The following is a 15,467-nucleotide window of genomic DNA, read 5'->3' as shown; positions in this document are numbered from 1 at the left end:
TTCAAATGGATTTGGAAACTAAAATCCTCTCAAACTTCAAAATGGGTTTCGGATATTAAGGCATTATACGGTGTGAATGCGGGTTTGGATGGAAAGCCATTATGTTGCAAAGGTATATGGCCTAATATCGTGAGTTAATTTCAAAAAGTGAAAGACAAAAGACTGTTACCCGATAATGTTCTTCGGACAAAAATAGGTGATGGTCTTTCGACTCGGTTTTGGCATGACAATTGGTTAGGAAATGGACCGTTAAAATTACGTTTTGGGAGATTGTTTCATCTAGATGTGGATGAAAATTGTACCTTAGCAAGTAGATATGGCAATAACGAATGGAAGTGGCATTGGAAACGTGAACTGAGTTCGAGAAATGCCTGCATCCTAGAACACCTACAATCGAATCTAGGGGTAGTGAATCTGTCGGACAGAAAAGATGAATGGCAGTGGGTATTGAATGATGGTGATGGTTTTTCGGTTAGTAATACAAGGCGGTACATCGACGACGTAATACTCCCTACAGCCCCTTATCCGACAAGATGGGTTAAATGCGTTCCAAGAAAGATTAATGTCTTTATATGGCGGGTTGTTTTGGATAGATTGCCAACACGGTACAACTTGTCTTCGAAAGGGATTGACTTGGTGGAAACAGGTTGTGCAAGCTGCCTCGATCCTTCGGAAACGAATGATCATGTTTTCTTTTGTTGTGATTTGGCTAGCGAGCTATGACGTAAATGCAGGTTACGGATCAAATCTTCTATTCTGAGCTTTTCAAATTGGAACGAGTTTAGCGAATGGTTTGATGACTGGAGAGCTAATGAAGATTCAAAGAAAAAGTTATACTCGATTGTGGCGGCCCTTTTATGGATCATTTGGAGGTACATGAATAGTGTGATTTTTCCCCGCGAAGAGATGAAGAAAAGTATGTTATTTGATTCCATTTGTATTTTTTTTCTTTTTCTTGGTTATCGAGTAGAGGTAAATGTAATTTGTCTTGGAACGATTGGCTTGTAAAGTCGTTGTAATTGTTGGTTTGTGTATACCTCTAGCAACTTGTTAGAGTGTGGTTTCTAATAAACTATTTTTGCTGTTAAAAAAAAAAAAAAATTAAAAAAAAAACTCAACTCACTCGACCTGTTCCCATATAATAATAATAAGTATTATATTACACTACACTAGCAACTTGGTCCAAAAATAACCAACAGAAGGAAGATTCGAACAACAGCATAGGACCCATTGAACTCAAAATGAACCATTAAGTCAACAACAGATGTTAAAATTAAACCAAACGTTGATCAATTTCAGACTAAATTTAAAAGAAGGAAGGCGTCGTATCTAATTCTATGTTTTTAAAATACGACTGAAATGAACTTGCGTTAACTTGTAGAATCCTTTTGCCCATCGGTGTCCCTATGTCCACTGCAGCAGAAAAAGTGTGGTAGCTTAACTCTCCCACAAGCCCTGCAAAAACATGTACAATGTTGAAAGTCTACTGAGTATAAAAACGAGGTAAAAACACGTAATGAGTTGAGATTGAACACATACATTCAACTCAAATCAATATCAACCTTTATAAGCCTAGTGGAATCTGTTAGGATATACTGTACTATATATAATTATATATGTAAAAACCAAGGAGGTTTTATAAATTTACCTGGGCTTGAATTCAGTATAAACTATTACCATGTCTTTCTATAGTTGGAGATTAACTACTGTACTTACAATATTCTATTGCAAACAGCGGTGGAATACTAAATGAAATCACAATAAGTGAAAGTGTGAAATAGACAAAATTTCAACAAATTTTAAGAACAGAACGTCTACTGTAAAATGCAAGAATCGAATCCACAATTATGAACAGCACAATGTTTACACCATAATGTCACGGGACAACCCTGTTAGGCCGCGTACACGGGATAACTCGGTTAGGCCGCATACACGGGATAACCTGGTTAGGCCAAATACATTAGGGTAACAATAGTCCCCACCCAAAGTAGTCTGAACAGAAAACCTTATCCGTTTAATGTTCACACCATAATATGAGAAGCAAATGAAGTGAAAAAATATGCCTTACTTGCAGCGAATAATCACCGGAATAGGTTTCAGAGCTTTCGGTCCATTCCTTATTCCGCGCTTGTGAGGCGAAGTCTGAATAATCATCAAAAGCAAAAAATAAATAAAATAAAAACAAAAACTATCAGGTGTTAACACTTTCAGATATCACAGAATTCATATCTATATCTATACCATATTACGCGGCGTCCCATATTAGCCGCCACTTTGGCGTGCAGTTGTGTACCATGCTAATACTATCTTAAATCGTGTTGCAAAGGGTCATAGATTCATAATCTATATTGTTGTAGACTCAGGGTTTAAGTGACAGTGCAATGATGCAACAAATTTAACAAATTTCCATTAGAAATTTCATTATTTGAATCTAATGTTTCAAGAAAACAAAAACTAATAAAATAAATCAATACCAATACCCAAGGTTGCAAAATTCGTTATTCGGGGATTAATCGGTCGGGACTTTGAAAAGATTAATCGGCAATCCAGGGTTTAATCGGATTGCACTGTATACATTAAAATATTAAAATTTAAAAATTATGTGTAAATATAGAAAAAAATCATAAATATAAAAATAAATTTAAACATAATTGTCTAAAATTGTTCATTTTGCTTCAAAACTATAAAGTTCTAGATTATATTCATGTTAAAATGGTAACCATTTTTACTTTGACCGATTTTGGTTACCAAATTCGATTTTGACCCATCAATTGACGTTGGCTGTTGGAGCTAATCGGTTAGAGTTTGTCCCACATCGGAAGTAGAAAGAAATAAATGCTTGTATATAAGCTTAGGGGAACCTCCCTATCACCAATTGGTTTTAGAGTACTAGAGAACTCTATATGTTATGGATTTTTGGAAATGGGAATGGATTGCTCTTAAAAATGATTAATGGGAGATTAGTCTAATCGGGTTTTTTACAACAGTGGCAATACCAATACCAATATCCATTATTGCAAAATAAATTGCCACAGAACCCAAAACCCTAAAACAACAAACAGCCATTGACAAGCCTCAACATTGAAATATCAAAGTTGAGCTAATCCAGTGTCGTTAAAACTTAAATACGACTAAATAAAATAACGATCCATTAATACAAGATTTAGGGATAACAAAGAGTTAAATAAATGAGACCTTTTTCTTAGGGACAGCCATTAGCTCCATAGATCCGATTCCGGGATAAAAACCCGACCCGAGGTTATCATTGATTGTGTCTATGCTTCTTTCGGATTCGGGCAAAATAAACGGGTGTGTTACGTCTGATTGGCATATTATGGCACCGGCCAACGACGGCGATTGTGAAACGGCGTGAGTCCACCTTGAAAAGGATAAAATATAGTAACTTTTGACATCGCCGGTGATGTTTTTGGCAGTTGCAATCCTCGATAACGCCATTGTTGTTGCTACGGAGTTACTGTTTGTGCGTATGCGAGTTAAACAATTTCTAAATTATTCAATAATTGTTTCCTATCAGATTTGCAATTAAACCCTTTTTTTTATTTTTTATTTTTACACAACTAACAACCTCATCAATCTAAGTGACCTAAACCTGAGCCGGAAGGCTAATTAGAGCGCTATGACAGGGTTTCTTTCAGGACTAACCAATCATTCAGCGCCATATCAGGAACTCCATCCCACTTTCTTTCCTGGACTAAACACTCCCAACAATGACATACCTCCTCAAATAAATTGGGACCCACTTAAATTATTTAATTAAAGATGTTACAAGCTTTAATGCTCATGGTACAAGCAATATATATGTTCAGCCGTCCTCAAATATGTTGTAAATGGACAAGAACCTGGGCGGAAGAGCTGGGCTAGACCCCTGGACTAGAGCTGGGCTAAATGGTGCCATCAGTGTCCTCCTGGACTAAAACTTGGGCGGAGCCTGGGCGCATGCGTTGGGAGCACTCTTACTTACAAAAATAAAACGGATCAATACAATACTAACAAAATAAATCTAGCGACAAAAACGTACAACTAACCAATACAATAAAACCGACGACCAAAAACGGACTTACTTTACTACCATTTTACCCTTGTGTGATTTAGAACTCGTTGTTAAAGTCGCACCATCTATCCACTTTGTTGTTGAAGCAACACCATCCACTTTATTGTTGAAGCCGCACCATCCACTTTGTTGTTTATTTTTTCACTTATCGATATATTAAAGTTTATACTCCGTAAAATTTTCTCGCACCAGGAACGTCTTTGAAGCACATGACATTCTTTTCTATAAGCAGCACTCTAACAGTAGTCTTAATACTATCGTTAGAAAAAAAAAACCATTATTAATGAATTCACACGTTGCTGCGGAAAGGCTTTGTAGTTGCTTACATCGTTATATGTTTTCAATTTACAAGTAAATTTTTGAGAATGATACCAGGGGAATTTGGATTAATAAAAAAAGGAAGACCGTTTTTGAGAATGTTTAAAATGATGTTATATCATACTCTACAATATAGGAAAATCCATTTCTACGTGAGTTTAATGAAATGAGGCATAGTATCTGTAAGTAACTAGAGGGGGAGGGGGTGAATAGTTACTTAATGATTTCTTAAAACTTATTCGAAATCTTTAACAATCAAAACATAAGTTTTTAGTGTTGAAGCGTTTGTGTTTGTTAATGCAAGTATGTAAAGAATGTAAGTGCACAAACACAAGGATTTATAGTGGTTCAGGAGGATGTTAACTAATCCTCCTTAATCCACTCCCCGATTCACTAATCGGAAGTTAGCTTCACTAAGCATTTCTCCAAACCCGATGGAGATCCATTTACACCAAATGATCTTCAATAAGCCACACCAACTCCATGGTCGACCGTGGATCGACCTTGTAGCTTCTGGACAACTTTTCAATATATCCGTTGGAGCTCTTTTGACTTTCAATTTTTAGCTTCTTTACTCAATATAGAGCCTTCAAAAGATGCTCAATACACCTGAAAATCCTTAACCTTCATCTTATACTTTGGATGTATTCATTGAAGTGGACATGAGCTTGTAAAACAGGAAAGTCCCATTGTCCTTTTCTTGTGTCATTGATTTCCCATAATGGCATATGCAGATTTGTGTGCTTTGACAAACCACAAGCTTCCAAAGATCATATCACAAGTCTTCCACACATTTGTCAACATTTGGTTGCAAGTATATGCTTTCATTGGTTACTTGCAACACTCTAAATAAGACCCATTTTTTTTACATGAAGACTTCTACGGAATTACACTAAGCATAAAGAGATAAGCATACTTAAGCATGTAAATAGTGCTTAATGATTAATCAAGTGGAGAACATCTCTTTAGTTGGGACTTAATGACCGTCCTAATCATGTCTAGATATATTTTAGATTTAAAAGGATGACTTGCAATTAGGTGCAAGAGGATATTATGCAACACTTATGTGTTTAAACTTAATTGCAAGCTAAAGTGTCATTAAGATGTCATTAGGTGAGATTAAGCAAGATTAACATCCTATAGATCAAAACTCTTTTTGATATGAAAGAGGCAACTATTCTAAGTATGTTGAAAAATGTTTCGTGAATTATAGATGCCCCGAAGTGGTCAAACATTATTTGGTCAAGAAAGTTGGACAGAAGATTTGCGGTCGAACCACAATCAGCCGTGGAGTCGACCGTGCGCTGCGGTCGAACCACGGTCAGCCGTGGTGTTGACCGTGTACATGGTTTCTCAAAAACCAGGGTACAGGACACCCACGGTCAGACCTGCGGTCGACCATGGACCTAGCCGTGAACTACATAGGTTTTAAAAAGGACTCTTTTGACTTGTTTATTATGTGTATTGGTCGTTTGCTAGAGATCATGTAGGTTTGTGAACTTGTGTTTGTTCTATACGCATTAAGCACCTAAGGCTTGGTGTCATCATCAAAACAATGTGATAAACGTTTGAATATTATCATTGAATCACTAACCAACATTCTACCCCTTTTTGATGATAACAAACCTAAGTAAGTGTGCTTAGACGTACAATAGAACACATGTGTTAACGACACTTACCATACACTTTCTCCCGCTTTTGTCAAAGCAAAAATGTTAGCTCCCCCTGGAACTAAGCACGCCCTAGAGTAATGCTCCCCCTTGAATAGTACATAGCGAAAGATAGTATGGATCCCCCTTGAAACATACACAGTGATAAGACCAAGTAAGAAATGAAATGAACTCAATGAGCAAGATAAATCTTCAATCAAGGGTTAGTGCACACAACGCGGATTTTCTCGCAAACGTCAAAAATGTCTTCCAAGAATCGGTCAATGAGCAAGTGACCGACATGATAAAGGAGCAAATGGGTGCTATCATCCAAGAAGAGTTCGATAAGAGGTTCCCTATACCTCAAGGGGTGTATGTTGATAATGATACGGGTGATGTGGGTAGAAGGGACTTCCTCTACAAAAATTTTAAGGTTTCTAAATCTCCCACCTTTGGTGGCGAAAGAGACCCACTCAAAAGTACCAGTTGGATCTCCAACTTGGAGGGGGATTTCCGCACTAGTGAATGCCCTCCCGATAAGAAGACGAGGTTGATGTTAAAGCGAAGGGGTACAAAATACTATTAATTTTTACTACGAAATACTATTAAATACGATACAATTTTACACAAGTTATTTATTTATTTATAGAGTGGAAATACCTAAACCTTGCTACAACACTTATAGACAGTGTACCTAATCGTACAGTAGTGTAGTTTTTAGTAAGTCCGGTTCGTCCACAGGGAACTAGCCAAGTTTAACGCTATATTTTTTTTAAAACTATATTTTTGTGTGTGTATATTTATATATATATATATATATATATATATATATATATATATATATATATATATATATATATATATATATATATATAAGTAGTATTATTATTATAAAAGGGGGTTTTTACCGTTTAATGACCGGTTTTTCGATTTTAAAACTTTAGTCGCAGTTAAAACCTAATGTAAAATATTAAAAATAAATATAACTTAATTTAAAGCGTAAAGTAAATGACAATAATTAAAGTGCGATAAATTAAAGTGCGATAAATAAAATGACGATAAATAAAATTGCGATAATTAAAAAGTACGATAATTAAAAGTGCGATAAATAAAACGACAGTAAATAAAAATGCGATGAAATATGAAATAAAAGAATTATGCTTATTTAAACTTCCATAATCATGATGTTTGACGTGTTGATTTTAGTTTATTACCATGGGTTAATTGTCCTTTGTCTTGGATTATTCGATATGTCCATCTGGTTTTTGTCCGTAACAGTCCATCAGTCATAAATAATAAGTGCGAGTGTCCTCGTCTAATTATCCTTATATCCGAAGTCAAATATTCCAACTAATTGGGGACTTAAACTATAATTACACCAATTTTCATTGTATGTAATTCACCCCTGTTTTAATAAGTCTATTGACTATTAATCCATTCCCGTGTCCGATTAAATGAACGATTATTAGTACTTATAAATATCCCGCCCATCGTGTCCGATCGAGTGTATGTGGTTATTTATAAGTACGTCCAATTGTAATTTTTATATTAAATTAACGAACTATCATTCAATTAAACAAATATAAAGATCATTAATAGCCCATAGTCTAATTTCAAGTGTCGTTCTTTTGTCCAAACCACAATTATGGTCCAAAGTCCAATTACCCCGTCTTTAATATTTTAGCCCAACATCACGATTACTTCGATTTAAATAAGCATAATAATAACTTAGTTACGAGACATTAATTTAAAAAGTTTGAACATAACTTACAATGATTAATAATAGCGTAGCGTTACACGGACCGAATTTCGACTTACACACTTACAACATTCGCTAACATACCCATATTATTATTAATCTTAAATTGAAATTAAAATTATATATATATATATATATATATATATATATATATATATATATATATATATATATATATATATATATATATATATATATATATATATCGTGAGAGATAGAGAGGATAGAAAAAGACGTGTTATTTTCGGCCAAAATACGCGAAATTTATAGGACCTGAGCTGATACAGTGCACCATGCGATCGCATGGTTTTTGGTCTTCTTGGCTATGCGATCGCATAGCCTTCTTTTACAACTCACATACTTTTTTTTTATTTGACGACTATTTTAATAAATAAATATAATATATATATAATTTTAAGAATTATTTATATATTATATTATATTTATGTGCATAGTTGACTTGTAATTTTTAGTCCGTTGCGTCGCGCGTTGAGAGTTGACTCTGGTCCCAGTTCCGGATTTTCGAACGTCCTTGCGTACTATTTAATATCTTGTAGTTTGCGTTTTGCGGCTCGTTCTCTTGTAACTTTTAGACGTTTCTCATCAATAATTTGAACCTCTTGGATGTACTTTGTACTTTTGAGCTTTTTGATCGTTTGCATCTTCAATTCATCGAATCTGTCTTTTGTCTTCACCTTTTATTATTTAAACGAATATCACTTGTAAATAGAACAATTGCAACTAAAAGCTTGTCTTTCTTGAGGGATAATGCTATGAAATATATGTTCGTTTTTAGCATTATAAAATATTCCCACACTTGAGCGTTGCTTGTCCTCAAGCAATATAGTCTTGAAATAAAAATACTAGAATCACTTCTTTATTCTTCACACTTTGTACATCAGTGATTTCGGTTTGGCGGTATGAACAATGATAGTAACGTTGTGGTTTACAGTCCCACATGACTATAAAAATTTATATCCTTTAGGAAATTAGATCTTTATGAAAACATTTGATCTTGTGAAAATTCAATCTAGCTTTTACCCTAGATAAGTTTTCCAGAATAACCCTTCACCGGTGTTTGCAAAATGTTTTTGTGGGTTGTGTGGGTTTCAAATTTTAAAATTTTAGCTCAAAACTTGAGGTTTTGTGTCACCCACTTGCTAATCCTTGTATTAGGAAAGCAACACGTCCAGTATACTTGTCCCGTATATTACCTTTCGGTAAACTATCGTCCGGTTGTAAAGAAAAGCGTTGAACAAGCAACTGTTAAGGCAAGGTCTAATGACATGCAGATGTTCATGGTCCACAACGTGTCGGATGTAATTACTATCCTTTGTAGGAGCAATAGCAAAGATCACCCTATAGTTTTTCGATCTGGCACAAGGTCCTGTCTTCGACCATGCTATGCAACCACCGTTCTTACGGTTGACACCCGATTTGGTTCAGGTGACCTAATGAATTCTAGGTGAATTTCTAGGATTTTACGTTCAATGGTAATGAACGCATTAAAAATGGGTTTTCAGAAAACAAATTGGTTTGTAATTTGATCAAAATATTTTCTCGTTCAAGCTCGAGTTTAGATATCATCGAATTCTATGAGTTTGTAATTCTCAATCTTTAAAAGTCAATATCAAGGATTGAGTAATATCAGTCTTAAAAGCTGATTTTTGATCTTTAAGGAGATTATCCTTTCTGGGGATCTGATTCATTAGTCTTATACGCTAATTTGCACGGTGCCCCCCATTATACGAGACAGATCCTCTCATGGTTAGGATAAGTCTGACCACTTGGCGACTCTGTTTGATGCTGAGGTCCGTGGATTTCCAGCTGATTTTCGAGAAAACTTTTCAAGGTTTTTCGTAGACTCTACAACTGGTCTGGATGACAACTTCCTGACCTAAATCAAGAAGCGCTTGTATTTTTCTCTCGGAAGACTTTACTTCCTTTTAATGATGGAATTGATTCATCGTGTAGATCCATCTTTCTTTCAAATATATTACAATTTTCCGAGTAAAAAAGTTAATTTTGTCCAAAACAAAAGTATCTTCAATTATTTGTACAAAAATATGTGACATATGTTCTAAATAACTTGGTAAATTTTTCCCACACTTGGCTTTATTTTCCTTTCTTTGCCTTTTTATTTTCCTCTATTCCATTTTAAATGAATTCTAACATTTTGGGTTGTTTCTCAATTTATGTCCTTTCCGAGGTAACAATAATTTCGGTGTTAACACCTAGTTTTATCGCTCATAAATTTGTATAAACATGATTTTGAATTCATTTATTTGAAAATTTTGAAAAATTTTACTAGAATTGGGTAGTCAGTATATAAGACTAGGGCTGTTCTTTATTATCAGAGAGCACTAGATTCTAATACAACTACTGCGTTACTAGTATTTTTAATGGTAACCAAGTGTATAAGTCAAAAATTTTAAAAATCCGAAAGAATTTAACCCCTTCCCACACTTAAGATCTTGCAATGCCCTAATTTGCAAGAAATCAGTAACAATTTAAATTATTGAGGGTGATTAGCGTAGAAAAATGATTAAATTTTACCAAAGTTTTCAAACATATTGGCGTTTTTTTGTTGAATGATAAATGGTGCACTTCATTTGTTCATTCCGTCTGTTGTTACATCACATTTGTTTTTCATTTTTTCGTCAAAATTAGTAGCTTTTACTGAACTTAATGCCAGTCTTTGAAAGTTCGCTGTTTTACCCTGTTGTGTACAATTGACAATATACATACATACAAATAATAACATGCATAGTAATTTGAAATGGGACTTAACATCCCACTTTCAAATCAAATATGAAATATTAGTACATCATAATAATAAAAAAAATTAAAACTTACATGAAAGTATCACAATATTATATGTTTTAAACATAAGTAAATAAAAATAATAAAAGATAAAAATCACCAGCGGGAACTATATCAATATGGATAGGGGTTTCAGTTCATGTCATCGGGCGGGTTCCATGGTTGGTTATAGGTGTACTGATAGGCCTGGTTAGGGTCGTAGAGAGTAAATGGTGGTCGCATATCGGGCTGGTGTGGAGGATAGTAAGCAAGTCGGGTCGGTACGTAGTTATGTGGTACCTGAGGTGAAGCTGGCTCATGATCTGATACTGATGATAGTGCCATCTATCATGCTGTCGTTGCCTGGAATGCTCGTACACATTCTCGGCGTGCCACTGCTCGAACTGACTAAATCTAGCCTCGTTTGTCATTTCTACCTCATCTATACGCTGATAAACGTCAGTAACAGCCTCCCTAATGACATCCCTAATGTCATCCGCTTCCTCCATTTCCTCATCTGAACCTCTCTCTACCTGTGGATGACGACCATCATATGGTATTGCCTGATTACGTCTGCTCTTTAATACCTTTGCACCCTGATAGACCTTCAATCCTAAAGTATCAACCTGTTCCCTACACACCATCAGTGGACCCCCTTGATCCCTATCTACACCCAAATACTCTCCAATGAGAGTAACAAAAATACCTCCTCCTATTATTCTCCCGTCCTGTATTCCTGCCACCATTTTGGACAGATAAAAACCAACACAGTAGGGGATATTAACAAAGCTTCTAGTGTTTCGAATACACTTAAGGTAAAATAAATCGTGTAAGGTCATCTTCTCCTTGTTTTTACCTCTTTGTGTAATCGAATTAGCTAAAAATCTATGTATAATACGAAGCTCTGCTTTGTTAATATCTAAATAGGAGTGTCTTTTTCCCAGCGTAAACACATTATAATTTGACATACGCCTCCAGACGGCGTCCGCGTCGAAATTCCTATCTACTCTTTTACCATGATAAATCCAATTTGTACAATCAGGAAGTAGTAATTCACCAGGAGTGTAAATCTGTATAGCCCTGGCCATGTCCAGCATGGACATCCTATACATCCTACGGCCAAGTAAAAATCTAAGAAAATTCCTATCATCTAACCTAACTACATCTGCATCAAGTGATATAGTACTCATAAGCTCAACACACCACTCTTTATATACAGGCCTACGAATGGTGAATAAACGTTCCCAATCGGGAAAAGAAGAGCTGCCATACCTTTGGATCAGATGCTGTCTAACTGAGTTAACTAGTTGGACCATTTCCAAAGGTTCCCAATCGATTACCCTAGGCACTTCTACATTTTTTGTTACCAGTTTAAATTTGTTACTTTGGTATGTCGGGTAATCTCTCCAACTTCGATCAAATCTCAAACTAGGATGCAGCTGTTCTTCATGAATCGTTGGGTGTTCTATTATTGGATGAATCGGAAATTGTACGTAGGCATTAACATATTCTTGTTGCGGATCATAATATGGTACGTGTTGATCAGGTTGTTGTTGTTGTTCCTGTTATTGCTCCGGTTCATATTGTGGCTCATATTGCATCTCTGGCCGTGGTTCCGGAACAGGTTGCCTAGATGATGATGATGCACCATCAGTATCGGTATTTCTCTGCAAAACACATTAAACACAAAATTTGTCTATCCAAATATGCATTAGTGTTAGCAAAATAACAAATTAAAACAATTACAATAACATGTTTAATCTATATTAAACTCATGCTCATTTTCACATTTTTATCAATTCTACACTTTTTCAAATAAGCATATATGAAAATGTTTACAAAGTTCATAAGCATTCTACTCAAATAACATGTTAAAATAATCATTACTAGCAATTAAACAAGTTTCAAATGGCATTTACATCAATTTAATTTTAGACCTAAAAAGTCTACTTTAATTCTCAAAAATCATGTTTAGGATTAAAGTTTGTATCATTTAGGTACCTAAACATGTTACACTACTTAATTTAGCAATAATTCATGACAAAAATCTGCCATAACCTGTTTATATCAAAAAGTCCCAAATTGCTCAAGAAAACAAACCCTAGATTTCTAAATTTTTTGAAGTTTTTGGCTTTAAATCATGTTAAATAGCATCAATCTAGGTTATACATGCATAATATACTAACAATTTAACTCTAATTACACTAGAAATTAACAAAATTAAATTAGATAAAATTTAGCTCAAGAACACTAAATTTGAAAATTTAAAGAGTTTAGGGGTGAAATTTTTACCTTCCTTGAAAAACTTCTGAAGAAAGACATGATTATAGTTGATTTTAGGACGAAATTTGGTTGAATTTGGTGAAAAATTGATGATTTTAGGGGTGTGTTTATGGATGTGTTCGTATGTATGTGTGTGTTTGTGGAGAGCAGAACCAGCGATTGACTTTATGATCCTGGCCAGATTTTTGGCCTCATGCGACCGCATGAGGCTTAAGAGGAAACCCCATGCGATCGCATGGGGTCTGATTTTTTTTTTTAAAGAAACCTTTAACTAATAAAACATAAATTAATAAATTTTAAAAATTTGTTTCTTTTAATGATGAGGGCGTTTCGGATCGTTGTCCTAGTCCGTCTCTCCACAAAGTTTTAAAATTTGTTACTTTTTAAGCGTCGTTTTAAAAGCAAAGATTTTTAGGTTTTTTAATGTTTTTGGCATACTTTAATTCAATAAGATTAAAAATAATGATAATAAAAGTTCTCGTCCCGCCCTCGGGTAAAGCAATTTCGGTTCAACGACCTAGTTTTCAACTCACGACGAATTTTAAATATCAAATTTTTAACTTAATGAAATAAAGTAAATTTTTGTTTTTAAATTCACACCAAACTTAAAATTAAAATGCATAAAATTAAAAATTCATATAAATATCATTAATATTTTTATACATTAATTTTACAAACTTATATTAAAAATATTAATTTTTAAAATATTTAAAAACTTAAATATATTAATTATAAAAATTTACATTAATAATTTAATATTTATATATTAATTTTAAAAACAAGGTAAAAATTAAAATTAAAAATCTTTTTTATTTTTTTTATTCCACTTTAATCAATCAAATATTATCAAAAATATACGCCCCTCTTTTCGGTAAAGTAATTTTGGTTCCATAACCTAGTTTTACTCCTGACAAATTTTTGAATTTTTTTAGGTTGATTGATTAAAGATATTTATACCTTAAGAATAAACGGTAAATTTCGCAGTGATGTAATAAATTTTTGTATGATATCAATAATTTCGGTTGCGCATACCTAATTTTATTGAATACCAATTTAATACTTTATAGCGAACGATTCAGCGTTTATTATCAAAAGGTTAAAAGTAATAAATAAAATAAAAATAAAATAAAAACTGTACATACTTACCTGTGAGAAAGACTTCTCAGAGACCTGCTTTAGCCGACTCATAGGAGAGTTGTATGATTTGGTTCTCCATAACTACATAAGCGTAACCTCAATTCTTTAATATCTTTTCTTCTAAACATATGAACGGCCCTTCTCTGCATAGAGTAACAAATTCGGTATTTGAATATGTTTGATTGTTTGAATATTTACCTTCATGTGACCATTTTCCACATTTATGACATCTTTCAAAGTGTCGTGCTCTTCTTTTTGTTGCGGACTTTAATTTGCCTTTACCAAAATGTATCTTATGATGATCTTTCCTGAGTTCTTTTCTTACTCCGTCCATTTTGCCTCTTATGAATAATACCAATTCACTCGGAAGGGTGTCATTATTACGTTTAGTAATCATAGCATGTAGCATTAGACCATGGTTTAGTTCAAAGGAATTCTTCATCTCGTAAAACCTAAAAAAAATAAAAATTCAGAATGGAGGGAGAAGACTAGTTCTTTAGGGTCTGCTAGGGAAAGACCATTCGGATTCCATTCTCGAAAACTATACGAAAACAGAATATCTAACTCTAACAAAAATAAATATTATCCTTAAAAAGACTTGATTCTCCCCACACTTAGTTAACTGTGGAGTTGAAATTGTGATTAACTTCATTGTCAACTTCCATCGGACCATGTATGTAATGTTTAACTCTGTGACCATTAACTTTAAATTTAATCCCATTTGAATTTATTAACTCTACTGTTTCGTACGGGAAAACTCTTTTGACTATGAATGGTCCAGACCATCTTGATTTCAATTTTCCAGGAAATAGTGATGTCAAAGCAGAGGTGTATATAAAATAGCTTATATTTTACAAGGAAATACTATTAAATATTATACAATTTTACACAAGATATTTATTTATTTATAGAATGGATATACTTAAACCTTGCTAGAACACTTATAGGCAGTGTACCTAATCGTACAGTAGTGTAGTTTTTAATAAGTCCGGTTCGTTCCACAGGGAAAATCTTTAAACAAAGCTTAACGCTATATTAGTTTACTTTTATAAAAATATAAATATATATATAAGTAATATTATTATTATAAAGGAGGGTTTTTACCGTTTAATGACCGGTTTGTCGATTTTAAAACTTTAGTCGCAGTTAAAACCAAATGTAAAAAAAATAAATACAAGACTTAATTTAAAGCGTAAAGTAAATAACGATAATGAAATTGCGATAAATAAAAGTGCGATAAAATAAACTTGCGATAATTAAAAGTACGATAATTAAAAGTGCAATTAAATACAATAATAATAAAATAAAATGCGATAATTAGAAGTGCAATTAAATATAAAATAAAGGAAATTAAATATGAAATAAAATAATTATGCTTATTTAAACTTCCGTAATCATGATGTTTGACGTGTTGATTTTAGTTTTATGCCCATGGGTTAATTGTCCT

At 33.7% G+C, this 15,467-nt stretch overlaps 1 protein-coding gene across 1 annotated transcript; it reads right to left on the bottom strand.

Moving 5' to 3' along the window:
* Positions 1-1,119: 1,119 nt before the first annotated feature.
* Positions 1,120-3,558, bottom strand: LOC139873476 (uncharacterized). Its single transcript, XM_071861406.1, has 3 exons — positions 3,196-3,558; positions 2,069-2,142; positions 1,120-1,455 (listed from the first exon to the last, which is right to left on the bottom strand). Exons 1-3 carry the CDS (start codon positions 3,454-3,456, stop codon positions 1,371-1,373), a joined length of 420 nt encoding a protein of 139 aa, XP_071717507.1. The 5' UTR covers positions 3,457-3,558; the 3' UTR covers positions 1,120-1,370.
* Between the last annotated feature and the right edge of the window lie 11,909 nt (positions 3,559-15,467).

This window comes from Rutidosis leptorrhynchoides, chromosome 10, assembly GCF_046630445.1.
Source record: "Rutidosis leptorrhynchoides isolate AG116_Rl617_1_P2 chromosome 10, CSIRO_AGI_Rlap_v1, whole genome shotgun sequence".
Lineage (NCBI taxonomy): Eukaryota > Viridiplantae > Streptophyta > Magnoliopsida > Asterales > Asteraceae > Rutidosis > Rutidosis leptorrhynchoides.
This window is presented reverse-complemented; position numbering and strand designations above follow the sequence as displayed.